Source organism: Heliconius melpomene, chromosome 17, assembly GCF_056956725.1.
Source record: "Heliconius melpomene rosina isolate 202511_hmr_F chromosome 17, ASM5695672v1, whole genome shotgun sequence".
NCBI lineage: Eukaryota > Metazoa > Arthropoda > Insecta > Lepidoptera > Nymphalidae > Heliconius > Heliconius melpomene.
In genome coordinates this window covers 13,739,630-13,757,005 of record NC_140405.1, presented here as the reverse complement: position 1 = coordinate 13,757,005, position 17,376 = coordinate 13,739,630, and the positions used below count along the sequence as shown (strand labels likewise).

Here is a 17,376-nt window from a genome sequence, read left to right as displayed (position 1 = left end):
ACACATTTACATCAAATAATTATACAATGTAATAATAAATAGCACGCAGCCATAATACGCAATTTACTTTGTCGGTGACATTTTTGTTTGAGATTTCATCAACGTTCCATTTTACGGAACGACTACGTAATTTAACGTGGTAACGGTACTATATATATAAATATATACCAAAGTTTTTTTACATTAATAATTTGAGTATATTAGATAAATAAAGCTAAAACGAAAGTAAAAAATATATCAAACAGTCTTGAGTACTTTTTAAATTATGATTTTATTTTTGTAATTTATTATAAATTACACAAAGAAATAAAAATTTACTCTTTTTATATATTAGAATAGGTACAAAATTTATTATACAGTACGGTAGTACATTTCCCCTAATATTTCTATCTGCCATGTATATTTGTGTAATGTGTTACCTGTATCATAAATTGTATACCGCACAGTCGCCATTTTGTTAGCTGCCTCGTTTTATTGATAATTCGGGACATTTTCTTGTGTTATATTATTTTGTTGTTATATGTGTTAGTTGATATAATGTCTAAACGAAGGATTGAAGTGATGGATCCGTTTATTAAGAAAAAAAGGTATACTGTTCATTTTATGCATTTATGTAAATTTTGGAAAACATGCCAAAGTAACAATCATATTTCCTTTGTTTTCCAATTTTCATTTCAAGCCTAAGTAAAATATCTTAAGTGATCTATTGTACACAATAACTGGTCTTAAATTTATACTTCTTACCAAAAAAAATAAAACCCGTGCGTGCGTGTGTATTTACATTTAGCTAACAACGTGTTTTTTGCATTTCTTTAAAAACATTCAGTAAACGTGCTTCATTTTTAACCGCATGAAGTGACTTGTCAGCATTTATAAGGCAATATTAAATTATTTATGCTAAGAAATTAGTAACATATTGTAATGAGTCAAAATCTAGTTACATATGATTGCGGCTAAAACACTTGCATTTAATAATTAATTAAGAATGCCTTGCGTTTATCCAAAGTATATTAGGTTCATTTATTTATTCTTTCTTTAGCTTCATACCGTATTCCATCTAGAAGAATAGGTAAAGGGAACCTAATGGTACACTCCGTTTGCCACGCTCCGCCCAAATTTCAAAACAGTTGCGTGATGCGGCGGAGTTCAACGCCGCACACAAAATAACAGCTTCATTTATTTATTCATTGTTTGAATATTTCTAGAATGGAAAAGTCATATAGTTTAATAAAGTCAAAATTATTTAAATAATTTAAATAATTATTTTAATAATTTTTAGAAAAAAAATAAATGCTGCTTATATGAAAGCTTAGTTTACCGTTTCTAACCTAGCATTTATCGTAAATTCACACTTAATTTGTTATACTATTGTTGATGTGATTAGGAATCATGGTAATACTTTAGTTACAAATTATAATAAATTATATTTTGTGACTGTAAATATTTACTAATATCAATGAAAAAATATATACTAGCTGCCCACCCACTTCTTCAGCTGATTTTTACCTCAATAATAATTTTTTTCTCACCAGGATTACTTTTATCATCTAATAAAATGTTATTCAATCACATTAAAAATAGTATATGTACATACATTAAAAAACCAAAGTTACAGCCAAATTAATAAAACACTCATTTATAGAAATATGGTTGTATGCAATACTCTATATTGACATAACTTTTTTATTTATTAATCAATTCAATTAAAACTAATACCAAATGTTAAGGAAAGTTAGCCAAAATACATTATTGAGATTAGCATGCACAAACACACTGAACAAACAGACAAAAAATTTAAAATCACTTTTGAGTTCTATTACATTGGCAATTGCTTTCAATAATAGATTTTCACTTATATCGTCCATGTACAGACAGCGATGAGTTACAGTTTTATCATATGTGTAGATAGATAATCTTGACATCATCCTGTCGTAGTTACACAATGTCTTATTATTAATAATTAATCTCTGCCTCTATCGCTCCCATCAGAGGAGGAGAAGCCTATATTTTAATTATGTTCATGCCTCGGCTCTGGTACAATACAAACAGACAAACCACCATATTGAGTTCCACCAGCTAATATGCAATGTCTGTAATTGTCTAGATCTTTTTAGCCTATCCTGTTTAATTTGTTAAAGTTTTATCATACAAATAATTATTTTATGAGATACATAACATTTATATTAAATACCATTAAATTATTTTATAGAGAGGAAAAAGCAGCAGCGGCAGCTAAATCTGGTAATAGTGGGGAAACATCAGATGCTGTAGCTACCCTAGGCAATGCACCACCACCAACTGCGACCAGCATGCCTGGTGTTAATCAGTATACAGGTATATTGATATTTTTGAGTGATGCAAAAGATTTTTGCATAATATTACACTGACTATTTGAAATTGTGTGTGTATGTATTAGTCAATATGGTTTCAAAATATTTCATAACTTTTTATATATTGTGAAGATATCAATGGGTGTGGAGAGATAAATTAAATTCATTAAACTGACAAATATATCTAATCCAAATTGTTAAAATTATAATAGGATAGAAATCAATTCTTCAATTTCTTCATAAAATAACAGAAAAAATATTTTTAAGGTAAATAAGTGTTTACAAACCCTTAAAATGAGATATATGTATGAGAATTAATGTATGTAAATTTATTTCTTTAAGCCTAATCATTATACTGAATTCAATATACTGTTGTGGGTATGATTTCCACAAAAGAGTGATTTATTTTCATCTCAACAATCTGATAAAAAGACAAAGCGTGACATTGACTTCCATAACACACAATGTCTCGAAAAATTGGTCAGTGCATGGGCAACAGGGTGTCTTAAAACTAGTATCCTGTGCCTACCCTGCTATATACAGGACACAGCGCGTAACTAAAAAGATAATTATTTATTTTGAAAAACAATTTTGTTTTTTCAGGCCTTCCCCATTCGTCCCGCTATCATGAATTACTACGACGTCGTCTAGGCCTCCCAGTATGGGAATACAAAAATGACTTTATGAGACTTCTTAACACCCATCAGTGTGTAGTGCTAGTCGGTGAAACAGGTTCAGGGAAAACCACGCAAATACCACAGTGGTGTGTCGAATTTTCAGCAGTCACAGCTGGGAAGTCTTTAGGGGTTGCCTGTACTCAGCCTAGAAGGGTAGCCGCCATGTCGGTTGCACAGAGAGTGGCGGAAGAGATGGATGTAGCTCTCGGACAGCAAGTTGGTTACAGCATCCGTTTCGAAGACTGCTCTGGACCCCAAACAGTCCTCAAATATATGACAGACGGTATGTTGCTTAGAGAAGCCATGTCGGATCCCATGTTGGAACAGTACCGAGTTATTTTACTTGACGAAGCCCACGAAAGGACGTTAGCTACAGACATTCTCATGGGTGTCCTAAAAGAAGTTATAAAACAACGCACAGATTTGAAATTAGTTATTATGTCTGCCACATTAGATGCTGGGAAGTTCCAGCAGTATTTCGATAATGCTCCCTTGATGAATGTTCCCGGAAGAACACATCCTGTAGAAATATTTTACACTCCTCAACCTGAGAGGGACTATTTGGAAGCGGCAATCAGGACTGTGATACAAATACACATTTGTGAAGAGATAGCTGGTGATATCCTTCTATTTTTGACTGGTCAGGAAGAGATAGAGGATGCCTGTAAGAGAATTAAGAGGGAGATTGACAATTTGGGGCCAGATGTGGGGGAACTAAAGTGCATACCACTGTATTCAACATTACCCCCTAATTTACAACAAAGAATATTTGAGCCAGCTCCTCCTAACAGAGCTAATGGGGCGATAGGACGAAAAGTGGTGGTTTCAACAAACATAGCGGAGACTTCCCTGACAATAGATGGTGTAGTGTTTGTAATAGATACAGGATTTTCCAAACAAAAAGTGTATAATCCAAGGATTCGTGTGGAATCATTGCTGGTGTCTCCGATAAGTAAGGCTTCGGCTCAGCAAAGGGCTGGAAGAGCTGGGAGAACAAGACCAGGGAAATGCTTCAGGCTATATACAGAAAAGGCATACAAGAATGAAATGCAGGATAATACATATCCTGAGATTCTGAGGTGACATAGTGGTGTTTAACTTTCTTTTTTTTTTTAATTTATTATGTTAAGTTTTTTTGGATAGAAGAGAGGATCTGATGACAAATTACTCTATTCAATTGTTGTATTTTTTTCATATGTGATTAAAATGGATTATATAAAATTTAATATTTATTTACGTTTGTATTTCCATTTCTTCGCTCTGGTGTAGAGGCAAAGCGCGGCATTGAGTTGTGCCACTCAACACGCAATGCCTCCAGAATTCGGCAGAAATTAGGGAATGGAGTGTCTTAACATTGTGGTTTCCTCTGCCTACCTTGCTGTGTGGTGGGATACAGAGTGAAGCTGATTATTTTTTAATATTCATATTTTATGAATGGAACAAAGTTTTTTAATAGACAAAACAAAATTCGTACTGATCAGTAAGATGGACTGTGGGTTCGATTCCATTTTTTTATATGAAGAAAAAAGGGTAATTTATCATGGTTTTTTCTATATATCCTTATAATGTTTGCATTTGTATAATTAATGTATATGGTAAATAATGGTCACAGCTTGAATACCTGCACTAATAATATGCTAAATGCCATTAAGTCATAAACTAAAATAATCAAGACTTTAAAATAATATTATTGTAACACATCAAGCAAGTGCTGAGAGTGCTGTGTAGTTTTTAGTGTTTGATTCCCATTTAAGGCATTACATTTAATTTTTTTTTCTTGCTCTAGTAAATCATATTGAGATTGGAAAGTGGGGAGCTGGAGGGTCTAGATTTTTTTCTGCTTATCCTGCTTTATTTAAAAAATGCGTGAAGATAAAAAAAATATATATATCTATCAAAGGCACATGTGACTGTTAACATGTGGGTTCGATTCCCACTCGGAGAAATTTATTATTATAGTCGGTTCCTCCTCTCAAGCAAGCCAAGGTGCAGCGTTGACTTTCAACACCCAACCATGGGGAATGCGGTGTCTTGACACTATTTTCCCTCAGCCTGTCCTGCTATATGCGGAATACAGCTTGTAGGTGCCTGAAGCGTCAAAATCTAACGGCGACCGCATTTCTCTTTCACATTCGCAGATCAAACTTAGGATCTGTAGTTTTGCAGTTGAAGAAGCTGGGCATCGATGATCTGGTGCACTTTGACTTCATGGACCCGCCCGCGCCCGAGACCTTGATGAGGGCGTTGGAATTGCTGAATTACTTGGCTGCCTTGGGTATGTACTGAAGTGTTTACGAGTTTATATTTTGTATGTGCAGTATAGAGCGTAAAGGTAACACAAAATTAACATATTATGTAGTGTGCACAACTAAAAAAAAATAAACATTGAATTGTGCTATTTGCAATTTGTTTATAAAATAGAATCATCGCGATTTTTGATAACGATAACTAACAAAACTAGTATAATTTTTACACAATTTTTTTCAATTTTTCAGATGACGACGGCAACTTGACAGACTTGGGCGCTGTCATGGCGGAATTTCCCCTCGACCCTCAGTTGGCCAAAATGTTGATAGCCAGCTGCAACCACAACTGTTCCAATGAGATATTATCCATTACTGCCATGTTGAGTGGTACGTTTTTTGCAGCATTATCTAATTATGACGTTAAGTTTCCTAGAGAGTAATGCAGAGGCAACCTGGGAACCTAGTATTAAGACACTGCATGCCCATTAATACAATTCCGTTCCCAACTTTCCGCCCAATTCAAAAAGCATTTCGTATAGCTCAACGCCGTGGTTTGCCACCGTGCCACCAGAGCGAGGAAATGAAAACAAGAAATATTTAATTCCCTGAGTGGAAATCGAACCCACAACCATTGCGTTTACAGTCGTACGCTTGTGTCCTGGGGCAACGTCCATAGAAATAAATTAATTATTCTAAAATTGAAACATCTTAATTTTAATCTAATTAACTATTTAATAATTTCAGTGCCACAATGCTTTGTGCGTCCCAACGAGGCAAGAAAAGCTGCAGATGAAGCTAAAATGAGATTTGCACATATCGACGGCGACCACCTTACTTTGTTGAATGTTTATCACGCCTTTAAACAGAGTGAGTTATGTTACTTTCTTTATGGACTGTGGACTTAATAAATATATATATATTTAGGGTTCCATACCTTGTAAGTAAAAAAGGAACCTTTATAAGATGCGTGTGTTTTTTCCTATTTGATTTTTTAATTTGTATAAATTAAAAAATAACATTTTTAACATTTTGGGACAAAAGGATAGACAAGAGCGCGGGATATATTTTGACAAACTTAACATTTACGATGGCTCGCTAATAGTAACGGGTCAAATCATAATAGTACCGAATTCTTCAATTTAACTTTAACATAATTTTCTATATACAATTGCAGACATGGAGGACCCACACTGGTGCTACGACAACTTTATTAACTACAGATCGCTAAAATCCGGAGATAATGTTCGCCAGCAACTCAGCAGGATTATGGATAGGTTAGTGATGCTACGGGCACTATGTTTTTACGCCCGTTTTGAGACACTAGATACTTTGTGGCAAGATGGACAAAATTAAATATCCCCACAAGTTATTTCAGGGTTGTCAGTTATAACAATGACCATGATATCATTTTAAACATCTGCTTTAAAAATAGGGGATTTTGTCACACAAAACTGTACTTGTATTCAGTATAGATATTTTCAATTTGTGTTTATAATTTCATATCACAATTTGGAATCAAACCCATAATCGCCGCATTTACAGTCACTGGATGTTATGGGGCCGGGTGGCCCCGGCATGTAACATCCACAATTTATTTAAAAATAATGACATTATATTAACAAATTTAATTTTTGTTTCAGATTTAATTTAAAAAGAACAAGTACAGAATTCACAAGTAAAGACTATTATATAAATATAAGGAAGGCACTCGTCAATGGATTCTTTATGCAGGTATGTTGTTTATAGACTCAAGGAGCTGGTTCGATTCTGGTGTTATAAACTTATTCACTTAAAAATGCTGCCTAGTCTTGTTACTAAAGCAAGTAAATGAAAATAATTAATTCTCCCAAGTGAGAATCGAACTCACAACCGTCGCGTTGACAGTCAAACGGTGTGCCACTGTACCACAAAGGCTTCTTTTCTATTAATGACGAAAATAATGATGTTGCTAATATAAATCTACAACAAAAAAAAAATTATAAAAAATGTAACCCACTATATTCCAGGTGGCGCACTTAGAGAGAACGGGTCACTACCTAACAGTCAAGGATAACCAGGTGGTGCAGCTACATCCCTCTACCTGCTTGGACCACAAACCAGACTGGGTCATTTACAATGAATTTGTATTGACCACCAAGAATTATATAAGAACTGTCACTGATATTAAACGTGAGTAGATTGTTTTAGTTACTTATATAATATATTAGGTTGAGGAAAAATATTTCTGTATTGTACAAAGTACAAAGGAAAATATTTCATTATATTTAACCTCATCTTTACACACTAAAATTTCCAGACTTGAAACACTCGAACCACATCTGTGCTACTCTTATTGATATCGCATTAGGTCCGTTAAATGCATAAATTTTATTCGCGGCGTTCGTCGCATTTTTACCTTTTTGTAATAAAATTTTAAAATGTACCGAATTTCTTCGTCAAATACGTTCATTTTGCTTGCTTGAAAAACAATTGAGAAATGGCGGGAAATAGTTTTTTTTTATTAATTGCATCTTCAGAATGTCACATTTAATGGTATATGTAATTGTTGACAATTTTTTTTGCGCAAACCAACTAAGATTTTACATATTGGTCTTAGAACAACAATTTATGTAAATGCATAAGAATATATTATATTGTTGCTTTGGTGGTGGAGAGAGTCAATATAACTGTTATGTGTTTTATTGGTCTAGTTTTATGTAAAATTATATATAATATAGTTAAATAAGAAAAAAAACATAATATGTCTGAAAAAAAGGCGGCGTTAAAATCCGCCACTCAATACACTATGCACATACATACATACATATAATCCATTTATAGTCAGTATTATAACAAAATTGAATAAAGATAATGATATTAGTATTTTTTAATCCAACATAAGAATAATTTATATACTAATGTTAAGAAGGCAAAGCGCGGCGTTGAGTTCCGCCACTCAACACGCAATACCTCGCTAATTCGGCGGAAAAGAAAGTGTATTAACACTAGATTCTTTCTACCTACACTATGCTATATGCGGACACGCTATTGATAATAATTTATTCATATTTATATTACATTTTATCTTTAATTTTTCAGCGGAATGGCTCCTCAAAATAGCACCTCAATACTACGAACTGAACAACTTCCCACAGTGCGAGGCCCGAAGACAATTGGAACTGCTACAGGCGCGTCTAGATTCAAAAGCCTATCAAGAAGGCTTTTAAAATGTCTGTATTTCAATCTAGGTTTAGGTATAACTGGGTTTTTGTCTAGGTTTTTTTTAAATATCGTACTAATAATATTGTTAGAAAGTTCAAGAAGCTCGAGAATTGCGAAAAGTGTCGTAATGGGAACAGAGTGACTAGGATCCGAGGTTCCTTCTGCCTACCTTGCTATAAATTTAAATTCAAAATATTCTTTATTCAAATAGGCAATTATTATAAGCACTTTTGAATCGTCAAATGAACATATGAATAAAAAGCTACCACCGGTTTGGAAGGTAGTTCTGCTGAGAAGAGCCGGCAAGAAACTCAACAGTTGCTCTTTTCAAAATCAATGGTACAACCATTACATTAGCTGGCAGCTCTCCTGCATTACATTCAATAGACATTAATTCCATACATGTTTATCCCCTAAATAAGCTTTACTTGTTAGAATTTTTTTTACAGATATTTTAAATTTTGGTAGTGGCAAACTAAGAATACACTGCGGAATTTTATTGTATACACGTATACTCAGCCCCATAAAAGATTTATTAACTTTTTGAAAGCGAAAACTTGGTGTAACAAGCTTATCTTTATTTCTCGTTCCTATCGTATGACTGTCACTATTTTTGCTATGACAATGTATATTTTGTTGAACCAAGAGAATGTTATAATATACAAATTGGGAAGCAACTGTAATAATACCTGCATCTTTGAAAACATCTTGCAGAGAATATATGTGGGTGGCATACAGCATAGAACTATTTTTCTAAATCATTCTAACAACCATTTTTTTTTTTGCTTAGAGTGTAAACCTGTTAACAACCTAAGAGCAAATTATACAATAAATTTATTTTCTAATATATAAATGAGAATATAGGTTGATTTTGTATTTTTTATTACACTTTCGAATTGTATAAAAAAATTGTGACAAAAACGGATTTAGTATATTTACACTCTGGTATCTTCCTCGCCTTGAATAACATAAATTCATTACTGTCTTTTTCATTCACAACTAGTTTATGAAGATTGATGTGTTTTTCACTGTCAAAAATAACTGAACGGTTTTTTATGTAACTTTACGGTAATATAGCTTGTTATGTCTCAATTTTGTTAGCTTATACATCAAAACAATATATAGGATACAATTTGTGTAATTCGCTGTATCCTGCATTCAGTAACGTAGGCAGTGGGAACCTAGTATTAAGACATCTGTTCCTCACTTTCTGCCGAATTTTGGTAGCGGGCAAAGCCGCGTTTGGGACGCTGGTTTTTTTTTTAATATAGCAAAATGAGCAAAGAACTAAGTGTTGAGTCAGTCTGTTTTTACATTTAAATGGTGTAACTCAACGCTGAGATTATTTCACCATATACTTTCACTAAAGTTATTTTTTTTAATAAAAGAAGGAAGTTAATATTAAGTCACTACGTTTTAAATTTGACGGCAGTGGCGGAACAGAGTAATATCTATATAGGTAATACGATAAAGAAAGTGTCATAATTCGAAAATTGGTAATTATATTTCTATAGATTGTTAGTGTAGGCTTTTTTATTATCAGTTTTTAGCTAATATGTATGGTGATATATGAGAATTGATGCAGCTTTGTTTCTTTTTTAAATTTTAAACATATATATATATATCTATTTTATACTATATGTATAGTTAAAAAAAGCTTTTAATAGATATATGTTAATTTTGATAACATAAAGGTAAAGAAAATTGAAAAGGTCTTTTTTTTCATACAAAGGAAAAAAATGTGTCAAGGATACTATAAAATTTTATTTATTCCAATATGCCTTGATTTTGTTTCTACAGGTGCGGTTTCAAATTCTGATGCTGTCCAAATCTATAACATATTTTTTTAAATAATATATTATTGAAAAACCTGTATAAAAGATTACGAGCTAACAGTTAAAAAAATCTGTAAAAAATCCAGTTATACCTAGATTTTGTGCTAAATCGAAATTAAATGTAGACTTTTGTGCAAATAATCTAGATAGTGATAGATTTGGATGTATTTTTTTTTATTTTTGCAGTTGCAGTTTCCTAGTTTCTACCTAAATTTTAAAACATAATTGTTATGTAAAAACATAATAATACATATGTATAAGGAATTATTATAATAGTGAAATAATAAGATTTTTTTGTTTCAAATTTATTAAAAAGGAACGGAAAGATAAAAATAATTATTGTAATGAATATAAATATATGTCAAAGTAATATAATGTGTTAAACATCTATAACTGTATATTTAGTTCATAGTTTTACGTTAAAACTTTTTTATTATTATTTCTCTATTATAGTTTTTTATAAAAAACATGTATATTAGATACTTGTATTTTATGTCATAAAGTGTAAAAGAATTTCAAATGCAAACAATAGTATCGAAAATATACATACTTGATCTGTCATATCTAGATTTTGTATGGAGCTAAGTGATAGCGCAGTGTATGTGGATTAAATATTATATAAGAAATAAGGTTTTCCTTTATTATTAGTATACCTTTTTTGATTAGGTTCTCTTTGAAGTGGATTTCTTTGTTATTTCTTGTTTTTTCCAACTTATTTTTAGAAACATAAATGGGGGATTATGAGATCTGGTTGAAGTCAGTTTTTTTTCGTTGAAAAATATTTCTTTCAAGAGTTGCGAATTCATTTCTCGCCATGTATTTCTTTATTTCAAAATATTTTTATATCACGATAACAATAAAGCATAACTAAAACAAAATGTAACCAACAATTAAAATGTTTATTCAACAGATACCATACACACGTACAGACAACTATTCTATACTACTAGAACTAGAATAACTAATACTAGAATAAGAATAAAATTACTTCTAGAATACAATTAATGCAAATGTTATTTTTCCCTAAATAACTGCATATACAAAATTTATAGTAATCAACTTTAATTACAATTGAATATTAACAATTGGTTATTTTTGTGTGCAAAAATCACAATTAACGAGTAGAAATTCATAAGTGCTTACGCTAGAAAAGGTAAGCAAGAATTAGAACGCTGTTCTGCACTTTCATCGCAAAACGGATTAAAAATGACGCAAAACATAATGGCCTCAAAGATTTTCCTCTTTCACTGCATTATATTTAAGAAGTAATTTTAATCATAACTAATAAATCTATTTATTATTCTAAAACTACAAATAAAGTTTTTGGAATTACAAAAAATATATATTAATTAAAAAATATATAAAAATATCTTCCAAATAGAATGCCTTTGTTGAATTAATATTATTATTAAATTTGTGCTAAATATTTGCTGATTTCAAAATATTTTAATTTAGATATTTTTATATATGTATATATGTATGTATATGTTACAGCAAAACCGTGTAACTTAGAAATTATTTTAGTTTTCTATACATAGTATAAAATAAAGCTGCTTCCTAGTGATGTATGTACATATGTTCAGATTTTTTTAACTAGACAAAAAAATGTAATGTGGTTTTCACTAAGGCAGAAGATTTCAATTTCATTTTAGAAGAAATGTAAAGATTTTATGGTTTTTTTATTAATTTGTATTATAAATTATGTTTGTCTATTATCATAGTTTTGGAGTTTTGATAGTGACATATACATTAACACATACATATATATTTTCTTATTTATATATGAAATGCAAACAAATTTATGTACATATTATGTATTTATTGTTTCTTATCACTTCTTTCCAACACGCTGCACAGAAACATCTTTAGTATTAATGTACAGTTTCGCCAAGATAAAAAAAATTATAGTTGGTGGTGATAAAAATATAATAGCACTAATATTGTAAAGCTGAAGAGATTGTTTGGTTGAACGAGCCAATCTAAGTAATTATTGGTTTGAATAGAAACATTATTTTCGCCTTGGATAGTCCATTTATCGAAGAAAGCTATAGGCTATATTACATCATGTTGATCGTTTCATTGTAACACACAGTACCTGCACTCAAATTACCTGGTGCACTTCGAATGTGTCATATATGAGTAGTTACTTAAATATGACCCCACAGAAGAAGCCGCAGTTACAAGCTAGTAATAATATAATATTAAATAGCAGGATTTGAACTTGCACCTCTTATCAAAATAATAATTAAATAATTATTATGACAATCCACATTATTTGGTATACTGAAGTACTAACTTTACTAACCATTAAAAAAACTTAAAATCAATGAATGTTGCTTGAATAATTAAGAATTTATGTAACATTTCTGCCCCCTATAACCATCATAACCACAAAAAAATTCAATCTGGCAACACAATAAAAACAAATTAATAACATAAAAACTAAAATATATATTAAAATAAACATACATAATATAGTTGTATAATTAACCAAGTTTTATTCTACTCTATACTAGGATGATCCCTTGGCGACTCCCACCAGCGCTGGTCTTACGCAGCGCTCGTGTAATTTATAGCCAACTTTGCTAACTGTTACCACTGTGCCGGGCTCAGCTCCTTCTACTTCCTGTAATATAGAAAAAATGTGATATTTTGCTTGGAAACCGTCGCAAAATAAAAATTTGGGATTCCATCTCTATTAGGCATGTGACAGGGGAAGGCAGAGGGGGTTCCCTCTGCCTGAGTGTTAGACACTCCTTTGCCTATGCCCTGTCTAAATTCGAGGCATTGTGTGTGGAGTCGTGGAACTCAATGCCGCATTTCCTTTACTACATAATTAATAATTTACTTATCTGTGTTACTTTAGTTTTCTATTAATAATATTACCATTTTAAAAAGAATATGTATACCTATATTGAAAAGTAAAGTTTCAGCTAATTCAAGATAATAGTTATTTATAGCAATTTTATCGAACAACATTCTTTAAAATTTTATACTTTTTATGATTTTTGATAAATTGAAATAGTGAAAACGACTACGACAATAGTGAAAACTAAATCGGTGTAATTAAATCGGTTTAGCCGTTTCTGAGATTAGCGTGAACAAACGCACCCTAACACAGGCAACTGAACAGTTAAAGAGTTTAAGAGCGGCCACAACTCGTCAACCATACTGTACATGTAAATATATTATATATATTTTAGTATGACTTACTTGTTGGAATAACGCTTCATGGAGGTTAGGATCGAATTTTTCCCGCAACGGCGATACCGCGACCAGACCGTGTCTACTGAACACCTGAAAATAAAAATAAAAAAATTACAAAAAAGGCCTTTAAAATATTCTAATTACCTATGTATTTATAGAATAAATATTCACACTATGTTTTGCGCTTTCCACCCATATACAGAAATAATTTAAGTTAAACATTACCCTCAGAGTGTTGATTTTAAACCCGCAACCTCTGCATTTACAAAGTCAAATATTTTTATTCAAAAATAATATACGTAGTAACATAATTAATTATTTAAACTACAAATAATTGACCACCAGTTCATAAGTTGATGAATCAGTCTCTGTGATATCTAAATTTATTTTTACTTTTTTTTATGCACATAACAGGGCAGAGGGAACATAAGAACATATTGTGGACACTTTGTTCCCCACTTGCCGCCAAATTCTTGAGACTTTGCCCTTTAAGTGACGGAAATGAACGCCGTGCCTTGTTTGCCGTTTGCCTCTTTATCGAACCCGCAACCGTCGCCTCACGCACTTGTGCCCCTGCGCCACAATGTACGATGGCCTCACATTATATATTACCTGTTGCAACTGAGCTCTAGTAAGATTCAGTCCATCCCGCAGAGAGCGGAGGGCCGCGGGCGCGTTCTCTCCCTCTACACCCTCCGGCACGCTCTCCGCCGCCGCTGATAACGTATCCGCTACCTGTTTATAAGAAAGTATACATATACACATTTTATTGAAAATAGAAAAAGAATGTATAATATATAAGTTTATTATGAGTCAATTAAGTTTCATTCATCTATATATATAAAATCGAAAGGTCACTCACTCATCATGAAATCTCAGAAACTACAAGTGCTAGGAATCTCAAATTTTGCATAGGTGTTACTTATAGGACGTAGGTGTCATGGAAACAGAAATTAATAATAACATAGTTCACGCGGGTGTAACCGCGAGCGGGCCGCTAGTAAATTATAAATGTATGAATGAAAATGGAATCTCAATATCAATCTCAGACTTGAGAATGATTTATAAATATGAGTTTAAAACTTTTTTCATTTGAGTCATGCTATGTTACATTACTATTATGTACATTTCTATTTTTCTAAAAAAAGATATGTTTTCATAGTGTGTGATTAATACTATAATAATATAGGAAATGCTTCTATATAAATATATATATGTCAAAATTTTAAGTAAAAAACTATTCAAATTTGACTTACATCTAATAAATCCTTGCAAAAACTTTGTATGGCAAATGATTTAGCATCTTCAACTTGTTTTAACATCCGTCTTCGAACATTTTCCCCATCTGCTAAAGCTCTTTTGTATTTATCCTATATGGAATAAAATTAATAAATTATATTATAAAAGAATAAATATATATTTACTAGTGGGCCCGGACGCGGCTACGCCCGCGAAGATATAAGCCTAAATAATTAAAATAAGTTAAAAAATAATAATAAGTGGAGATTTATTATTAGAAAAACTATCTGAGTAACCGAAATGCACAAACAAAAGAAGTAAAAGTATCTAAAGGAAATTCTTCATATTAGAAAAAGTACTTAAAGTTTGCCGTGCGCGCGTACTAAACATTTTTCTATATTAAATAATTAATAATTTTTGCGAACAATATTAAATAAAATCCCAAATTATTAAAATTACGACATTTTAAGTGTATAACATCGGTATAGATAACCAAACCGAGATAAATTAATTATCAGCAGCAAATAATTACATAAAAAATAATAGTAATTCGAAAATATATAAAAATCTACAAAACCATCAAAGTCATCTGTCCGTTCGCGTTGGTCATACTATACCACTCGTAGGCTAGGTCATTTGGAATCAGTGACATCTTCTTAATTATTTATTAGAATGTTATACAGTAAACTATAATTTCCATCTAGATGAAATGCTAAAAGTGACTATTATGTTTATTTTCATAAGGATGAATATCAAATTATAGAAATCATCTAATTTTTGTTAATGAATACAAATCTATATCGGCGCGCGCCATGTATGCATTAAGCAAACTCATTTTGGGTGACGTTTTCTTAAAACAACAAACTTTGCAAGCTGTTGCTTGGCAACGCGTAGCGACGATTGTTATTAACATGGTGGAATAAATTGCTTGTCAAATTAATTATTGTAATATATTGGTATATATCGAAAATATTACAAATATGAGAAAAGAAAAGTATCCTATGTTCATCCCGGGACCCTCAAGTATCTCTATATGAGTATTTTATCACAATTAAATTAGCGGTTTGGCCCTGATTGCGTAAAAGACAGACAGACAGACAGACAGAGTTACTTTCGAATTTATAATATAGGTATGGATTATTAACATTCAACATCAGCTCTGGATATTGTTGGACTCACAGAAGCACTGGGTATTTATGGAGATGGGGCCCAGTTGTAAAGTGATAATATGTTTTATATAAGGCTTTCATGCCGCACATAGCACAGTAGGCAGAGGGAACCTAGTGTTAAAACATTCCATTCCACATATATTTTTAAAATATGTAAACTAATAAATCTAAATAAAACTTCAAATCAAGTAAAATTAAAATTTCAGATGTGCTATATATTCATGGTGCCTAAGTGTAAACGGAAATGTCAAAAGAAGAGGTTCACAGGAGGGAGGAATATAAGTTCATCTTGCCCTTAAAAAATAAAATAATAAAAAATATATAGTATGTACTGTACACTTATGTTTATAATTTTATTATATTTTTTTAAGCTTTCCCCTTTTCACCTAACTTTGAGACACTGCATGTTAAGTGGTGGATCTTAATACCACACTTAATATACCAGTGTGGAAAATTTTAAATTATTTCTTCCCCTGAGTGGGGATTGAATCCACAAACACAATGGCTTGACATTTATTACTATATGCAGAAGAAACATAAATATAAAACAATAAACTTCTTATATAATTGATTGATAAGGTGTAAATATCTTACATCATAATCTTTAATTTGCTCTTTAACTGAACCAAGTTCATTTGTCAAATTTTCTATTTGTTTGTGACATTCTTCTATAGAAGATGGTGGCTGTTTATCATCGGACACTGCTGCTTTTTCTTCTGTACTATATTTATAAGCTGATGTTCTGAAATTGGACAAAAACATTAATTTATAGGATATTCTCATAAAATGAATTAATAGTGCCTCATTCAGTAACAATTTTTTTTATAATTTAAAAATAGTATTTGTACAATATAAGGCTTTATTTTCTTAAAGAATTTCTTTTTAGAATTATCGATTTTGTATGAAATGATGAAATACTACTGAGTTTTACAATAATAATTAATATACTGAAATTGACAGAATAATTTATAGTAAAGTTTTTTATTACATTGATAACATTACGTTTATTATTCAAATAAAATAAATTTCTCTTTTCATTAACCTTTCGTAGTTTTTACATACATTTTTAGGTTGGAATAAGTTGCGCAACGTACCTATAGACATTTGGCCGTAAAGTCTTTAAAGATAAATCTGTAACATATTTAGCTAGTCTGCCCACTGAATACACTTTTAAAGATGCCATATTTATACTAATTTATAATTTTTAAAATAAATTTACAGAACTACACGTAAGAGGTTATAATGAAATTCTTTATCTGTCATTAGTTTTTTTTATTATGATAATTCGTCACAAGCAGTGTTGTAAGTAATAAAAATTAAATAAATTAATTAAATCTTTCCTTTACAACTTACTGTGATATTACTTAAAGTTATTTTAATCATGAAATTTATTACCTAAAGATTAAGAATTAACATTACCTTATTACGTTCTTACATAAACTTTCTTAACGATTCTTCTTAAGTCATATTGA

At 31.3% G+C, this 17,376-nt stretch overlaps 2 protein-coding genes across 2 annotated transcripts; one reads left to right on the top strand and one right to left on the bottom strand.

The window, feature by feature from the left end:
* Positions 1-421: 421 nt before the first annotated feature.
* On the top strand, positions 422-10,915 carry Dhx15 (DEAH-box helicase 15). Its single transcript, XM_085201255.1, has 10 exons — positions 422-587; positions 2,210-2,334; positions 2,934-4,086; positions 5,146-5,282; positions 5,503-5,640; positions 5,998-6,120; positions 6,428-6,527; positions 6,894-6,984; positions 7,260-7,422; positions 8,332-10,915. The coding sequence occupies exons 1-10, from the start codon at positions 538-540 to the stop codon at positions 8,457-8,459; spliced, it is 2,208 nt and encodes a 735-aa protein (XP_085057381.1). The 5' UTR covers positions 422-537; the 3' UTR covers positions 8,460-10,915.
* A 254-nt stretch (positions 10,916-11,169) lies between these two features.
* On the bottom strand, positions 11,170-17,173 carry Roe1 (grpE protein homolog, mitochondrial Roe1). Its single transcript, XM_085201256.1, has 6 exons — positions 16,999-17,173; positions 16,499-16,646; positions 14,753-14,866; positions 14,109-14,231; positions 13,503-13,586; positions 11,170-12,915 (listed from the first exon to the last, which is right to left on the bottom strand). The coding sequence occupies exons 1-6, from the start codon at positions 17,085-17,087 to the stop codon at positions 12,802-12,804; spliced, it is 672 nt and encodes a 223-aa protein (XP_085057382.1). The 5' UTR covers positions 17,088-17,173; the 3' UTR covers positions 11,170-12,801.
* Positions 17,174-17,376: the final 203 nt, after the last annotated feature.